At 44.6% G+C, this 18,405-nt stretch overlaps 1 protein-coding gene across 2 annotated transcripts in view; it reads left to right on the forward strand.

Moving 5' to 3' along the window:
• Nucleotides 1–18,405, forward strand: part of MLIP (muscular LMNA interacting protein) — a 514,228-nt gene that overhangs the window by 213,512 nt on the left and 282,311 nt on the right. For both annotated transcript variants that reach the window (XM_073626679.1, XM_073626680.1), the window contains exon 2: nucleotides 12,629–12,769. In XM_073626679.1, the coding sequence (XP_073482780.1) occupies nucleotides 12,629–12,769 (141 nt within the window). The remainder of the gene's footprint in view (nucleotides 1–12,628; nucleotides 12,770–18,405) is intronic.

Raw genomic sequence — 18,405 nt, forward strand, 5'->3', positions numbered from 1 at the left:
GCTGGCCCTCTGCTTCGGTCGCTGGCCTGGTCACTCTCTATCAACTTGGCAATTAGAGTTGCCTTTGACTTGTTGCTGGCATTCTGTCCCTTGATTCCAGCAGATCCTTGAGTGTGTTTCACTTAAGGCTGGAGTAGCAAAGATCCATCTGACAAGGTCCCGTTGGTGGTTTGGATGTTCCAGGCACAAGAAAGCATCCCACTGCTACCACCAAATGTGACAGACTCCAGACACCCTGTTGGGTATTTCCGCCAAGAAATTGCTTCCCAAGTCCTGGAACACAAAACCAATGTACAGGGCCGCCATCAGGGGGGTACAGTAGAGTACTCCTGTAAGGGGCCTGAGTGTCCCAAGGGGCCCGTCTGGCCGCCCCCTCTTCCCCACTCCGGGGCCCACTACAGAGAGGGAGAGGGGAGCATACACATTCTGTTGCTGATATAACATCCAGCACAGCCAGGGAATGGGATGGGTGAGCAAGCCAGCTGGATGTCCACTGTGCAGTGTGGACGAGAGACTTCACCTGTCAGATGAGAGCTGTGATGTCGGGTATGGGCGGGACTACTACCCATATCCGCACCCTTTGTCAAGCAACCAGTGTATAGGGGAAGAGGCATTCCTACATTGCTGGCTGGGGAAAAGGTACCAAGGCAGGCTTTTTCAGCTTTCAGTTTCTGCAGTAGTTAAAAGTGGGGGAAGAGCAGCTCTCCCACGGCTCCTTCAACAGCCTCCCTGCTCTGTACCACGATCCTTATTTCCTATCTGGTCAGAGTTCAGAAGCTGAAAAGGAGTTTACAGAAAAGTTCTTTTACAAAGGTAATCACGTGGAGGATGGTGGAGCTTTGGGGGATGGGAAGATGAGGGGAGAGGAAAGGTGTGTGTATTGCAGAGGTTATTAGCAGTGGAGGAGAGGTGCAGTATTGGGATGTACATGGATGAATGGACTCTGTACCTAGTGTTCTCTTGAACCCTGTACACCAGAACCCACCTTCCTGTACATAATGCACGCCAGAACCCTCCATCCTGTACATAACGCATGCCAGAACCCTCCATCCTGTACATAACGCATGCCAAAACCCACCTTCCTGTAAATAACGCACGCCAGAACCTCCATCCTGTACATAACGCACACTAGAACCCTCCATCCTGTACATAACGCACGCCAGAACACTCCATCCTGTACATAACGCACGCCAGAACCCACCTTCCTGTACATAATGCACGCCAGAACCCACCTTCCTGTACATAACGCACGCCGGAACCCACCTTTCTGTACATAACGGACGCCAGAACCCACCTTCCTGTACATAACGCATGCCAGAACCAACCTTCCTGTACATAACGCACACTAGAACCCACCTTCCTGTACATAACGCATGAAAGGAACCCACCTTCCTGTACATAACGCACGCCAGAACCCTCCATCCTGTACATAAAACACGCCAGAACCCACCTTCCTGTACATAATGCACGCCAGAACCCACCTTCCTGTACATAACGCGCGCCAGAACCCACCTTCCTGTACATAACGCACGCCAGAACCCACCTTCCTGTACATAACGCACTCCAGAATCCTGCACTCTGTACCTAGCACTCGCCTGAACCCTACCCTCTTACCTCACACTTTCCTGAACCCTGAACTCTGTACGTAAGTGTCAGCAGGGTACAGACTGATCTGCATATAATGTACAGTACGGTGTCAGTGTATAAGACCAGTCTGTACCCTAATGACACTGTACTGTATTGGAGTGGGGGTTTGCATTGTGGATGGTAGGGGTTGGTAGGAGGACGGTTGGGGGGACACCAAAATGCATACTCGCCTAAGTAGACAAAATTCCTTGCACCGGCCCTGCCTATACACATCCACACACAGCATTATCCATCCATCCCTCCAGTCTCCACAATGTATTCACATCCACACCCAGCACCATCCATCTATCTATTCCTCCAGTCTCCATAATGTGGGCGGATTCAGTGGGACGGCCAGTGGGCAGGCCCTGGGGAATGTTGGTGATCAGGCCCCGGGGGGCCCAGGCCTAAAGCTGTGTAAGGGGCCCCGAAATTTCTGATGGCTGCCCTGCCAATGGATCTGGCTATAGAAACCCCAAGGACCAGACAACACCAGTCTTGGAGTACACTAGAAAATGAACTGCTTTATTTTTAGAAACACACTGAATTTATACAGCAAACCATCAGATAAGGGCTACTCCCATTATCTCAGACAAAGGTCACCTTACACAGTAGAGCTAGTCCTATTATCATAACAATGACCTCCTTAAACAATCCGGCTCCCCAGACTAACTTGCATAAGAAGCCACAAGCAATTAGGGACTCGCTCTGGATAACTTAAGAACACAGTATAATACAGAGTTCTCCAGGCCATGGTTCTCCTGCAGCCCAAAGTCTGACAATGGGACTCATAGTTCTGCAACAGCTGGAGGGCCACAGGTTGACTACCCATGCCCTAAACATTCAGGGTTCAGATGAACATCTGAAGAGCCAGTGCTCATCCCTACTCTTCTCTTGCAGTCCAGATGAACACAATTTCATCAGTGAAGAAACAATAGACCATAAATCCTATAGTGCATGTACCCGTAGATAGGTACTCATTCTCTATTTTAGCCATGAAAAGATTTGTTTATTGGGAGGGGGGCACACCATGATTCCATTGCCACTTCCAGCCCAATAGCTTAGGAACACATGTCAATTCAGCTTTGCTTCATAATCAGAAGTCTGTTGTATGCAATATTATTTTAATGATTAAAAATGAAAACAATGCTGTATGAGTGATCTGAGTGGGAGATACATACAAGTAATTTTATTTTGTATAGAACTTTGAAACTTTGAAAGTGTAAAAGCTAGATCCATTTGACAAGTCATGTCAAAAAAATTATCATTGGTAGACATTTTAATGTGTGAGTCCTCTTCACCCTTTAACATTTATCTTTCTTTTAAATATTCTAAAATGAACTAAAGGTTACTAGAAATGTACCTACTCTTGATTCTTAGCATTTTATAATTAAAGGTTTATTGAATAATCATGTTCATAGAGTAAAACAGCTTGCTAATAGTCAAATACCAAATACACATATTGCAGTTTTATTTCAACATTTTAACTAATTAGCTGCATGTATGACAATGGTTTTGAAAGTGTTTATGGTAAGAATAGTTTTTTTAATGTAAAAAAAAATTCTAAATTATTATTATTAGTATTATTGGTATTATTATTATTATTATTATTATTATTGCAACTGCAAAACAAAGCTGGGTGAGTATTCTGATTTAGAGATAAGTGCAAGTCGTTTTATTCATTATAGAACTTTGGACCTTTGAAAGTGTAAAATCTTGATCCATTTGACAAGTCATGTCAAAAATAATGATTAGTAAACATAATGCATAAGTCCTCTTGACTCTTTAACATGTATAATTTTCTCAAATATTCCAAAATGAACAAAAAGTTACTAGAAAAGTCTGCTCTTGCTTCTTAGCATTTTATAATTGAAGGTTTATTGAATCATGTTGGGAGAGTAAAACAATTTACTAATAATCAAATGTTAAATATTCATATCACTGTTTATTTTAGTTGACATTTTAAACTAATACTGCATTTTAGACTATGGTTTTAATAATATGTTATTGTTACCCCAAATTACAGTATAACCTGACTACCTTTGTGCTAGCCAAGGACAAACTGGATAAAAAACCAGAGGCGTAATTAGTAATTAGAGCCTTTAGGGCCCCGGTGCAAGAAACAATGAAGGGACCCCCTGACTCTGTCCCAAGGCCCTTGCCATTGATACAGGACCCTTTACTCCCATCGTGGGGCCCTTTATTGCGGAAATCCTTCCTACATAGTTGCCAACCTTTTCAAGCTAGCCATTGTAGGTGAAGAATGTATCTTAACTGGGGGTGGGCTATTTTTAAATGAGCGTGGTTCTACAAGAACAATCTAATGCCATACCCATTTGCACAGCTCTACACCCCCCAGAATGCCTCCGTACCCCTCAGCTCACCCCTATAACCCATGCACATCTCTGTACCTCCAAAATAACCCCTGTAACCCCAGCACACTTGGTACTCCCCACACTTCTGTATCCCTTTGCACATCGCTGCACCTTCTACACATACCTCTGCAGCTTCCAGCATCCTCCATACCCCCCCAGCACACCTCTGCACCCCCACACACCTCTACACCTCCTAGAATCCTCTTTATCCCCCAGTATGCCTCCATACACCCAACAAACTATTTTTAACCCTCAGCACACCTCCGCCACCCTCCCCACACACACATACACACACCTCTGCACCTCCCAGCATCTTCTGTAATCCCCAGCACACTTCAACACCTCAACACCCTCCACACCTCTGTACCAACCCCCACACAAACAGCTCTGCACCTCCCAACATCCTCTGTATCTCTCCAGAACACCATTGTACACTGCAGCAAGTGAATTTGGCACCCCACACACCCCATAAGGCCCCTTTCACATAGGGCTGACCCGTAAACATGATCTGCTGATCACCGCTGAGCAAGTGGATGACAGGTACATGTCCGCTACCCTGATGCAGAGTGGACATGGACACAGTTCGCTGCCTTCTATGGGGCTGTTGGATGGAAACGGACCGTCTGTCAAATCCCATCCGATCTGCCAGATGGATGGGGAATGGATTTCCCATCCATCTGTTTTTAGTGGACCGGGTGTCAGTAGACACATGTCCACTGACATCCACCACTCCATAGAGAGCTATGAATGGACAGATTGGGTCTGCCAGAAAAACAGACAGGCAGACCCGATCAGTGTAAAAGGGGCCTAATAAAGCTCTGCTCTGTACCCACTTGATGTGCACCTCCAACCCCCAGAACATCTCTATACCCCACCCCCACTTCCACCCCATGTCCACTCAGATGAACAATGATGGCAGTCTATGTTGCCTGCAGCATCTTCACCTGCACCTCAGATCACTTCATTTGCAGTTCACTATGCAGTGGAGGGGGGCGGGAGTGGACGATTGTCAGCTCTGTAGTGTCCGAAAGCCGCAGGATCTCCCTCCGGCTAGCAGTTCACTTCCTGAGTCTATACAGTGGAGAGGGGAGGGGCCTCTGACCCAGGCAGGTATTGGCTTCAGTGTACAAGCATAGCGACTCACTTGTTTACTGAAGCCGATACCTATCTGGGTCAGAGGCCCCCCTCTCCACTGTATAGACTTGGGAAGTGAACTGCTAGCTGCAGGGATATCCCGCAGCCCGCAGGCACCACAGAACTGCCAATCGCCCCCTCCCACCCCTTGTCTGCATAGTGGACTGACATGTAAACACCATTTAAGGTTGGTGCATAAACTAACAAGCACTTTATGTAAATAAATACAGATTTTATAATTATAGTAACAATATACAGTATATTCAGCAGGAGCACCTATCTGGGAAGAACTAACAATAAAAATATAAAAAAAATATGCAATATACTATAATCATAATATTAATAGTGACAATACAAATACCCAAACATAAATGTTATTAAAATATGCCCTCGACTCCTATATACCAAACATAACTGAACATCTTAACCAGTATATTGCAAACATCTAAAACTAACATAAAGACAATGGGAGAATTCATTAAGGGTGTTGGAGACACCTGTTAGAATTTCATTGGGTGCAGCACCATATGTGTCAGTGCTTGCGCCCAATTAAAGTACCTGTCACAGTCAGGTACATGAATTTGTCCATGTCTGCACTGGGGAAGGAATGTCCATACTGCACACTCCTTCCCAGTGTTGGAACTACCAAGGTCACAAAGATCGCATTTGCGACCAAGCCCTGGACTTCTACCACTGTGAGGGGGCCCAAGTTGGCAACGCTGGGCTCCACTCTTGCCGGCAATGCCTGCCTTCCTGCGTTTTGTGCATTTTCCCCTGCTGGATGCCTATTCCTCGCCTCAGTGATCTTATTTGCTTTGCAGTCATTGGCTGCTGGGACCACCAGTGTCTTAGCAACTGATGACACTGCACACACTGGAGAGGAGAAAAGAGCGCTAGATTCACAACCGCTCCACCCCACAACTCTGGCTCCAAGCCTCCCACACCTTTTGACTTGCAGCGGCTCCTGAGTAAGTCCCGAGATCTGGTAAGGCAATCTATCTAATGAGGGTCTTAAATAGGGCAGGGGGCACTGATATATAAGGGAGGTTCCTCTGATTTAATGGAGGTCTCTAGGGAAGGGTGGGGCACTGATATAAGAGGACTGTGAGCTAATGGGGGACTCTTGGGGGTGTGCTGACTGCTGATCTAATGGTTAGCGACCAACCATTAGATCAGCAGTGAGCACCCCCCTTTACAGATCCTTGCCCCATTAGATCATAGTCTCCTTATTTCAGCACCCCCCTTAGGGCCCCCACTATATTACAGTGACCTTTCTATCAGCAGCTTCCCTTACAGACCCCTATTAAATCAAAGTCCCTTTCTTATAAGCACCCCCCTTAGAGACCCCCCACATCAGATCAGAGTACCCTTACATCAGTGCACCCCTTGAAGAGGCCAACAGTTGCTCTCTAAGGGAGGGTCGCTGATATAAGGGGACTCTGATATATAATACAAACTTAAATACTCAGTAAATAAACACAATTTTGGGCTTTTAGCACTGATATGTCTTGACAAAACGTTAAAAAATGCAGTGCAACCTCACCCTATAATTATATTAATTCATATGTGAAAAATAATGGTGAATGATCATGAAAATCCCAAAGGGTAATACAAGTATTATTACACTCCATAAAGTCCTTATGTCCTCATAAGTATTATGTGTATCAGGATTGCACAGTTTATATGTTTGAATAATATTGGAGTGTATTAATACTTGCATTACCCTTGAGGGTTTGCACCATCATCCACAATTATTTTTCAGATATGAATTAACATAATTATAGGGGGAGGCACTGCATTTTTTCAAGTTTTTTTGCATCTCTAAGGAGGGCACTGATATAGGGGGACTCTGACCTTATGGGGGGGGGGTCTCTCTAGGGGGGAAACTGATATAAGGGGACTCTGATCTAATGGGGGGTCTCTGATGGGGGGCACTGAATTAAAAGGGCTCTGATCTAATGGGGGTCGCTAAGGGGGGACACTGATATAAGGGGGTTCTGATCTAATGGGGGGCTCTATGGGGGGCTCCTGTATTATGAAGGGGCTGACACTGACCACTGTACATAGTTTTTCAAAGAATCTTATTTAATTGCAAAATATATGCATAGTGTATACTACTAAAAAAATGTACTGTGTGCTACTAAAGCGTTCAGGTTTGACTTGAAGAAAAGGTGGCAACCCTATGTAGACTGTGGGAAAGGGTCCAGCTGCGGGACCTTGATAAAGGGCCCCAGGATCAGTGGCAGGGACCCCAGAACTGATGGAAAGGGATCTGGGACAGGGTCAGGTTGGCCCTTCATGATTTTCTGCACCGGGGCCCTGAAGGATCTATTTACGCATCCCCTTCCCCAGTGCATTCCTTCCCTCCCACCCTAGACACTGTGCCTGTCACACTGACAGGTGTTTGGCCCATGATTTTTATACTAGGGGTGCGTGGAGCCTGAATGGAATTGAGAGACTAGTTCCCATCAGGTTCACTCCACTTTTGATTGACAGCACATGACAGCAGATCAATAGTCACTGGAAGGGAGAGGAAAGATGCCTGGTGCTGCACATCCACGGAGTCCTGTGGTGGTATGAGAGAGACAACCTCAGCCTGGGCTCCCACCAGGCCATGCCCCAATACAATTCACTCCACTCCCGGAGCTTAGTCCATAGTCACTATTCAGTTCAATAGCAGCTTCCAAACCTGCCCACTGCTGTGACCTGTCACTCAGAAGTAGAGTGGACCTGATGGGGAACTAGTCTCTCAGTCTCTGCCCACCCAGTGACAAGTTATTTCCAAAATGTAAACAGTGCCCATATTTGGGTAATGGTATCAGCTGTATCTCCAGCCCTAGTGTTTACATTTAGCTTTTGGTCAGGGAATCTTCCAGCTGACAGCTAAATGAGGCGGGGGCTACAGCACTGTGTTGGAAGCTGTCACATATATGACAGCTTCCCAGCACAGGCATGGCCTGTTCTGAATATTGGTGTACCTCTGTATGGCAGTTCAGAATTGGTCTTAAAATGATATTAAAGGCGAGCGAATCGCTCTGCCGATAGTGTGAACCCAGCCTAAATGTTCGCAGCAGTAACCCTGTCAAGATGCTAGATAAGTTTAAACTTCACTTGGCTAACCTCTACTTTGACTCTCTGCTGCCCCCAAGTGCAAAGATCTCATATTCTCTTGTTTACTGTATATTACTTTAGTTTCTCTCCTGGATCTGTGTTGGGATGCACTGGATTCTGATATCATAAAAGAGGCATGCATGGCTATTAAAAGCTTCAAAAGGGGCAAGCAGACAGGCCCTAATGTATTCTCTGCTTTGTTTTACAAAAAGTTTTCTGACATTCTTGTCCCCTTCTTGAAAAACTCTTGAACAATTTTCTTGGCTGCCTAATTAAGAATGACTTTATTCCCAAATGTCAATTGATAACCAACTAGCACATAACCACTAACAAGAATTTTTAAGGCTTTCACTTGACATGCAGAAAGCGTTTGATTCCTTCTCATGGCCTTATTTTATGGCAGTCCTTTGAAAATGGGGTTTCGAGGATGGATTCCTTATTTGGACTCAGGTCATTTACTCCCAACCCCAGGCATTGATTAAATATTATAGATTCTAATCCTTGTATTTCTCATCATATATGGTTCTCACCTGGGTTCTCCCCTCCCAGGCATGCACATGTTAGAACTAGAAGTCTGGGTTGAATACAACACATCTAATGTGAATATTAAAGATGTTCAGACAGCAGGCTGTATGTACAGTATAAGCTTTTATCATTTCTTGATATTATCTTGATGTTCATTACTTCTCCACACATGTCTTTGCCTAACCGTTTGTCCTCATTGTACACATTCATGTCTGTCTCTGGCCTAACAATCAATCAAATAAAATCCTGTGCTATGGGTGTTTCTCAGTATTTTTTAAACACCTTAAATGTAATTATCCCTTCCCATGGGTTTGTCCCTTCTACATTTGTGAGTCAGCTTTACTGCAAACTATCATGGTCTTTACCAATTATCCTGCATTAACACTTAGGTTCCATGCACACTGTAGCTCATAAACGGACGTTTTTTGGAGTTTGGGCATTTTTTTTAACAGCCCATAAACTCCACATTATGTTATCGTATGTGTCATGGACGTTTTTGAACTTTTTATCAACAGTGGAGTTTATGGGCTGTTTTCTGACCGCCATAAAATCGCGTTCAGGAGTTGTTTTTCTGACCACAAAAAAATCCAAACACTCATAAACGCTGATAAACGTCAATAAACATGGCTCACCAGCATTTTTTAACATTTTTGATCCATTGAAAAAAAAAAAAAAGATACAAAAAACGCTAAAAAACGCTAACGCGGAAAAACGCTAATAAACGCTATTGCAAAAACGTTAAAAAACATTGAAAGACTCACTGCAAAGCTACTGGCGTTTTTATAACATTATTTTAACATCCAGTGTGCATGGAGCTTTAAACAACTTCTCAAAAATGGTTCCAATTTCAAGGATAGGAAGGATTAATGCTATAAAAATGTCTTATCTTTGGAAATCCTCCTCAACCCTGTAGAGTTTACTGGTCCCTGTTCTATTCCATATCTTTTGTATTTTACAACAAGGCATCCTAAAATGTATCTGGGTTCCATCTAGACCATCCATCTAGACCCCATCCATCTAGACCAAGAGTCAATAGATATATAATGTTCAGGCCAAAACCTAAAGGGGGATTGTGGGTCCTGCACTTAACTCATTACTATAGGGCAGCCCTTTTGCAAACACAGCATGTGGGTTTCTTTGTAAGATGTGGATTCCTATATCTATTTCAGACTTACCTTGACTGCCGCCCCACTTGAGTCCAAAACATTTGAGTCTTATCATTTCCCACATTCTGAAAGTTTGAAGTTCTGTGAAATACTCGGCTGGCCTGAAAACATCCTACCTTCCTCTTTTGTACCTAACACAATACTCACTTTTTCACCTCCAAGCCAAGATAGCCCAGATTCTTTCAGTGGTGTTATTCCAATGATTTATGAGACCTGCATTCTTTACTAAAGCCCCAGGGCCTCAGAACTTTTTTCTTCAAGTCCCTGAGCCACATAAGATACCAAATTTTTTATGCCCAAATACAGTGCCTTGAAAAAGTATCCATACCCCTTGAAATTTTCCAAATTTTGTCATGTTACAACCAAAAATGTAAATTTATTTTATTGGAATTTTATGTGATAGACCAACACAAAGTGGCACATAATTGTGAAGTGGAAGGAAAATGATAAATAGTTTTCAATTTTTTTTACAAATAAATATCTGAAAAGTGTGGCACATGCATTTGTATTTATCCCCCCTGTAGAACCTCCTTTCGCTGCAATTACAGCTGCAAGTCTTTTTGGGTATGTCTCTACCAGCTTTGCACATCTAGAGAGTAACTTTTTTCCCATTCTTCTTTGCAAAAATAGCTCAAGCTCTGTCAGATTGGATTGAGAGCGTATATGAACAGCAATTTTCAAGTCTTGTCAAAAATTCTCAATTGGATTTAGGTCTGGACTGGGCCATTCTAAAACATGAAAAATGCTTTGATATAAACCATGCCATTGTAGCTGTGTTTATACTGAGATTAAATTACACACAGGTGGACTCTATTTACAAATTAGGTGACTTCTGAAGGCAATTGGTTCCACTAGATTGTAGTTAGGGGTATCAGAGTAAAGGGGGCTGAATACAAATGCATGCCACACTTTTCCCATATTTATTTGTAAAAAGTTTAGAAAAATATTTATTGTTTTCCTTCCACTTCACAGTGATGTGCCACTTTGTGTTAGTCTATCACAGGGATATGCAATTAGCGGACCTCCAGCTGTTGCAAAACTACAAGTCCCATCATACCTCTGCCTCTGGGTGTCATGCTTGTGGCTGTCAGAGTCTTGCTATGCCTCATGGGACTTGTAGTTCTGCAACAGCTGGAGGTCCGCTAATTGCATATCCCTGGTCTATCACATAAAATCACAATAAAATACATTTAAGTTTTTGGTTGTAACATGACAAAATGTGGAAAATTTCAAGGGGTGTGAATACTTTTTCAAGACACTGTATATAACGTTGTCTGCACTTTCTCTCACAAGATTTAAAAGCAGATGTATAGCCAATATTCATGCTCCCAGCCTGGTGCCCAGGGTTTTAAAACACTTTATGTGACTTCTTAGTCTGAAATCTATTTCTTCCACTGCAAGGGAAAACTTGTTGCCCAGATTTCAGTTTTAAACTGAAATCTGGGCAAAAACTGAACATCAGAGCACCCCCTTAGATCACGAGTCCCCATTAGAGTGGTGCCCTTTAAATAAGGTGTCCCCATCAGAGTACTCCCTTACATCAGATGTCCCCAGAGTGCCCTGTTACATGGTGTCCCCATTAGAGTGCCCCCTTAAATCAGGCGCCCCCAGTGTACCCCCTTGGATCAGGAGTCCCCATCAGCGTGCCCCTTAAAAAAGGTGCCCCCATCATAGTGCCCCTTAAATAAGGTGTCCCCATCAGAGTACCCCCTTAAATCAGGTGCCCCTATCAAAGTACCTCATTATATCAGGTGCCCCCAATCAGATTACCTCATAACGGAGCGCCAATCAAAATATACTCTAAGAATTGGTTGTCCCCATCAGAGTGCCCCCTTGCATTATGTCCCTATCAGAGTTCCCTCCAAGCATCAAGTTCCCCTATCAGAGTGCCTGCTTATGTAATGTTTCCCCTTCACTGTACCACCTTAAAATAATTGCCCCCATCAGAGCATTCCCTTTGCATAAGGTGTTCCCATCAGGCTCCCAACTTACATTAGGTGTCCCCATCAGAGTGCTCCCTTACATCAGGTGTCATCATCAGAGTGCCCTCCTAGATCACATGCTCCCATCAGAGTACCCCCTTTCATCAGGTGTCCCCATCAGAGTGCCCCCTTACATACCAGTTGCCCCCATCAGAGTCTGCCTATACATTAGTAATCAGCATGCATCAGCATACATCATACATACAACATACATCAGCATGCCCACTGTACCTAGCCAACATGTCCCTGCAGCCGGGCAGGAAGGGGCTGGGAGAAGAAGCATACTGCAGGGGGTGGAGCATGCAAATGACGTCATTGATTGCTAGGATGCCGATGGTGCTAGTCACCAATTAGTGCTGCTCAGTGGAAATCCAGTGCTGCAGACTGGTGGGCTGACAGTCCGGTCTTGGCTGTCAGTTGGTCCAGATCCGGATCGCGGTCCACCATTTAGTGAAGGCTGCTTTAGGGATTAGGGGTTAAGTCTTTTTCATATTGCTGTATTAAATAATGCATTTTTTTACATAAAAGGTGCAGCTGAATGATATTTTTAACATGATTTGTGATTTTAACTATTTTATTATTAAAATAATTAATTTTTAATAGAATTAAACATACTTGTTTCTTTAAAGAATCATTATTATTATCATCATTGTTATTATTAATCATATTTTTATTATTATCATTATCATTATTATTAATTTTATTCCAGGCTTCATCGACAGAAAAAGGAACAAACCAATTGACATTTACCTTTGTACCTGCCATTGGAACACTTCCCAGTCAGGTGTTGGTTGGAAAGGATGAACTGCCTAAAATTCTTTTAGGCCCGGAAGTAACAGTAACACAAAAGGTATTACTTTATAAAAACTGAATTAACTGTTGGGCAAGGTGCCAATTCCATAACATTGTTCTACTTACTCATTACTTTTCATTATCTTACATTCCTGAAAACATTGTCTTCTACAGGTGATAAATATATATGGAATGTATATGGAATAAGTACAGTATATAGCAGGTTCTTCCACATTTCTTTTAAATATTTTAGCAATTTTAATGTTTTCTATAGTAATACTTGGGTTCTAAATTATTTGTATATGCCTTCTTGTTGCAGCCACAGGTATTTCTAAGCACTTTTGAGCATCTGTATCTATGCCACCATCTAAGATTCAGATATGGAGCTGTAGGGGTGCGGAAGGATTTATTTATACTGTAGATCAGGAATGCAGGATCATGTTGGACAACAAGTGTGGAAACTGTGATTGAACATGCACAGAAAAAATGTATTGTTAAAACAGCTTACCTGTAAAATCCTTTTCTTGGAGTACATCACAGGACACAGAGCACCATAATAATGACTATCTGGGTTATATGCTACCTTTAGGTGAGTGGACACTGGCAACCAATAGTAAGAAGGTTCCTCCCATATAACCCCTCCCATACAGGAAGTATCTTTAGTTTTGTAGCAAGCAATGAAGATCCCAGAAAAGAAGGGAGGGACCTCTGTGTCCTGTGATGTACTCCAAGAAAAGGATTTTACAGGTAAGCTGTTTTAAAAATCAATTTTTCTTTATCGTACATCACGGGACACAGAGTACCATAATAATGACTATCTGGGATGTCCTAAAGCAATGCATTTGAGGGGAGGGCAAAGTATCCTTAAATCCCCTTCAGGCCCAGGACTTATAAAGCCACTCGTAGCCCGCTGTGGCCAAAAATAGTCTCCTTTTGAGATCTAACGTCCAGCTTATAAAACCTGGTGAACGTATGAACTGAAGACCAAGCGGCCGCTTTGCAAACCTGAGCCATAGACACCTGTTGGCGCACTGCCCACGATGTACTAACTCCTCTAGTAGAGTGAGCTTTGAAATATCGAGGTGGAACCCTGCATTTCAACTCATAAGCCTGGATAATGAGTTGGCGAATCCACCTAGAGATAGTAGAACTAGTTGCTGCCTGTCCCCTCTTAGGACCCTCTGGCAGAACAAAAAGGGAATCAGTTTTCCGAAAAGGAGCTGATATGCTTAAGTAGACCTTGACTGCTCTCACCACATCCAGTGAGTGAAGGGACTTTTCCGCTTTAGTCTTAGGATTGGGAAAAAGAAGGCAAAATGATATCCTGATTCAAATGAAAATTGGAAACCACCTTAGGTAAAAAATCTGGATGGGGCGCATCACCACCTTGTCCTGATGTAAAAATAGAAAAGGTTTTTTACATGAAAGGGCAGCCAATTCAGACACCCTTCTAGCCAAAGTTATGGCTACCAGAAAAACCAATTTCCTGGTCAACAGAATTAAAGGAATATGCCTAATCGGTTCAAAGGGTTGAACCTGTAGGGCTGATAGCACCAAGTTCAAGTCCCAGGGGCATAAGGGAGGCTTAACCGGCGGTTTTAAGTGCAGTACCCCCTTGACGAAGGTTCGCATTAAAGAATGAGATGCAATTGGCCTCTGGAAAAAAACTGATAAGGCCAAAATTTGCCCTTTAATGGTTCCCAAAGATAAGTTTAGATCAATTCCTGATTGAAGAAAGGCAAGGATCCTTCCAATCGCATACTTGCAAGGATGCCATCCTTTCTTCTCGCACCAGGAAATGTATGATTTCCAGACCCTATGGTAAATGCTTCTAGAAACTGGCTTTCTAGCATTTATCAGAGTAGATAAGACTGAACCTCTGATACCACGGTCCTTCAGCACCCTGGTCTCAATAGCCATGCCATCAAATTCAGCAACCGTAAAGAAGGATGGTATATGGGACCTTGAGATAACAGATCTGGACGGTATGGAAAACACAGCAGGTCCTCCACCGTCATCCTCACAATCTCTGAGTACCAGGACCTCCTGGGCCACCCCGGGGCCACCAGGATCACTGCAATCTGCTCCTCCTGTATCCTGCGCAACAGGTGTGGTAGCATCTGGATCAGAGGAAAAGCATAAATCAGAGAATACCGGTCCCAGGGAACCACCAATGCATCTGTTCCAAAAGCGAGGGGATCCCTCTCCTGGATACAAACCTGTCTACCTTGGCATTGAATCTGGATGCCAGAAGATCCACATCTGGCATCCCCCAGCGCTGGCAGATCTGAAGGAAAACTTCGGGGTGAAGAGACCATTCCCCCGGCAGTAGCTGCTGGCGACTTAGATAGTCTGCCCGCCAATTGTCCACCCCTGGAATAAAGACTGCCGACAGAAACTGCACATGTCTCTCTGCCCAAGTTAATATGTGATTTACCTCTCTTTGGGCCGCCCAACTCCGGGTGCCCCCTTGGTGGTTGATGTATGCCACCACTGCGGAGTTGTCGGACTGGATTCGGACAGGAAACCCCCGCAGTCTGGACGTCCAAAATAGGAGAGCCAAGAGAGCTGCCCGAATATCCAGCAGATTGATGGGCAAGGTCTTCTCTACCTGAAACCATAAACCCTGGACAGAAGCCTCTTCCAGGACTGCTCCCCAGCCTAGACAACTGGCGTTCGTAGTTACTACTTTCCAGGATACTGGTGGAAAGGATTTTCCACCGTTTAAGTTGCTGGTCTTTGCCCACCAAGAGAGTTCCCTTTTTACCTGTAGGGATAGAGACATGGGATGATCCAAATTTTGAACCGACTTGTCCCAAGCTTCCAGGATAGCTCTCTGGAACATCCTGGAATGAAACTGCGCATAGGGAGCTGCGCTGAAGGATGACACCATCTTGCCCAACAGCCTCATGCACAGACGAATCGAAGGACCTTCTACCCCCTTGACCTTCCGAATCAGCTCCACTATAGAGTTGACCTTTAAGGGAGGTAGAATTACCCTTTCTTGGGTTGTGTCCAAGATCAGACTCAGATATGTTAAGACCTGAGCTGGATGAAGGGCCGACTTGTCCATATTTAGAATCCAGCCTAGGAACCTTAGGAAACGGACCATAGTTGTAATGTTTTCTACCATGGTGGAGTAAGCTTGGTCCCTTAACAGAAGGTCGTCCAGATATCTTACCTTAGGAATGCCAACACTGGGGCCAGAACCTTTGTGAATACCCGAGGGGCCGTGGCTAGATGAATGGAAGTGCCACAAATTGGAAATGATACCCTTCTACTGCAAATCACAGGAATCTTTGATGTGGACCGAAAATCGGTATATGTAGGTATGCGTCTTTGATGTCTATGGACGCCAAAAAATTTCCTTTTCTCAAGGATGCAATTAGTGAATGAACCGACTCCATCCAGAAGGTTTGGACGTTTAGAAAGGAATTGAGGGATTTAAGGTCCAAGATGGGCCTTACCTCTCCGTTCGGCTTCGGTACTGTAAATAGGTTCGAGCAGAACCCTTTGAATCTTTTTTTGTGGAACCTTAATAATTACCTTCTGCCTTTCCAGCTGTTTTAAAGTGCGGAATAGGCCCCTCTTTTTCCCCGGGTCTGATGGGACTCTGGATACCAAATATCGAGTTGGGGGAAAATCCCGAAACTCTATTTTGTAACCCTGAGATATGGTGGAAATAACCCACCTGTCCTGAACCAATTTTCCCCAAGCATCTGCGAACCACCCGCAAGAGTGGGGGCGCCCCTTCACAAGGAAGACTTGGAATTGGCCTTGGCTGGTTTCTGGGTCCAGGGTCTTTTTTGACCTTGAGGTTTCTTAAAAGGTAGGTGGCTGAGGCCGTCGATGCCTCTTAGGGGAAGAGGCACTTGGCCCAGGAGCGTTGGGAATCTTAAAGGAAGGCTGCTTACTCCTTCTTTTAACCGGAAGTAAGGAACTTTTCCCTCCTGAGATCTTTTGGATATATTTAATCAAATCTTCCCCAAATAGATGCTCACCGTGAAAAGGAAAAGCCGCGAGTAGCCTCTTGCATGGCGTCTCAGCCGACCAATTCTTCAACCACAGTACTCTGCACATATGGATTGAGAGTAGCGCAAAACGAGACATCTGCTGGATCGAGGAAGTTCTGATAGTTCTTCAGAAACTTCCTCTTGAACAGGCAGGTTCCTGACCAATTTTTTAAAACGGTCCTTCAATGCCTGACAAATACTGATAGCCGCAACTACCGGTTGTACTGCTGACCCAGCTACTGCAAAGGAAGCTTTGAGTAAGGATTCCAGTTTTTTTATCTGCCAGATCCTTAAATCCCTGGGCATTATCCACTGGGCAGGTCAGAATTTTATTCACTGAAGAAATGGCAGCATCAACCGAAGGTGTATCCCACTTCTTCCTGAAGTTTTCCTCCATAGGATATAAAAAAGAAAACCTTTTTGGAGGCAAGTATGTCCTGTCCGGGTGGTCCCAGTCAGCGTAAATTACCTGTTCCAATAAAAGATACAAAGGAAATGCCTGGAAACCTGGTTGAGGAGGTAATTTAAATCCAGCTCTCCCCATCTCAGCCAAGGACTGGATAAACAATTTTTGGGATTGAGAGGCCGAAATTGGTTCTTCAGAACCTGAATCCCCAGCCGAGGACTCTTCAGCCTCTCCCTCCTCCTTGTCTTTAATGGCCTCCTCCTCCAAATCCTCTGCCGATTCTGGATCCAAATCACAGGGACCCATGCCAAAAGCATCCTGTGCTCAAGTGATTCACCACTGGGACCAGGCTCAGGGGAGGGAGATCTATGACGTTTCTTCCCTCCCTGTGTTACTGTAGCAATCATACCCGCTATCTTGCCTTCAAGGCCAGCTAGGGCTGATGCTAAATCATCCTTAGTAACATAGGCTGATGCAGGGATATTGGTAGTGGCCACCACACCTGACAACTGCAATGGCTCAGCCAGGCCAAATGCCGCAGGTCTTTCAGGGGAGACTGATGCTGCAGTAACTTGAGGTTGATCTCCTGTTTTTGAAGGAGTCCCTTTAACCCCTGGACTTGCCCTGCTCCCCATACATTGTTTCCTGGAAGACATTGCTTACAAGTTTTTGAGGAAAAAAGGCACTCCCTCTGAGTTATATGGCTGGATCCAGCGTACAGCCGCTACCACAGCCTTTACCAGCCTTCAACCTGTTGCAAATGTCCAAACTTACGCCTCTGTGTCCCACCGCACACTAGGCTTCTGTGAGCCTAACTGACAAGCAGCATTGAACATGCAGGTGCGCGACCTCCCTCTATACTCGCGCGCCACCCAGTGACGCACGTGCGCCCGTGCTCTACTGCACATGCGCATCCCGGGCGGCGCACATACAGGCATGCCGCAACACATGCGGCGACCGTCACCCGCGCACGCGGACGAGCACCGTACACGCACGCGGTGTGTGCTCCCGCACACGCCGCCATGTGCGGGAGATACCCACATAAGCTGCATCTGTCAGCTTCTCTGTAACCTCTGCTACAGCAGCTTGCAGTGAGACACAAGGCATACACTAAGACATTTCATGATTAGTAACAACAGTAGTATTGTTGGCCTCCCAGAGGGAGTACTCACCGGTCCTCGCTGCAGGGCCTGTATCAGGCCTGATACAGGCCCAATCTTCCCCATCACAGTGCCACTGAGGACCTTCAAGGTTAATATTTTTATAGTGCGGTGA

The sequence above is a fragment of the Aquarana catesbeiana genome, linkage group LG04, assembly GCF_042186555.1.
Source record: "Aquarana catesbeiana isolate 2022-GZ linkage group LG04, ASM4218655v1, whole genome shotgun sequence".
In the NCBI taxonomy this organism is placed as follows: domain Eukaryota; kingdom Metazoa; phylum Chordata; class Amphibia; order Anura; family Ranidae; genus Aquarana; species Aquarana catesbeiana.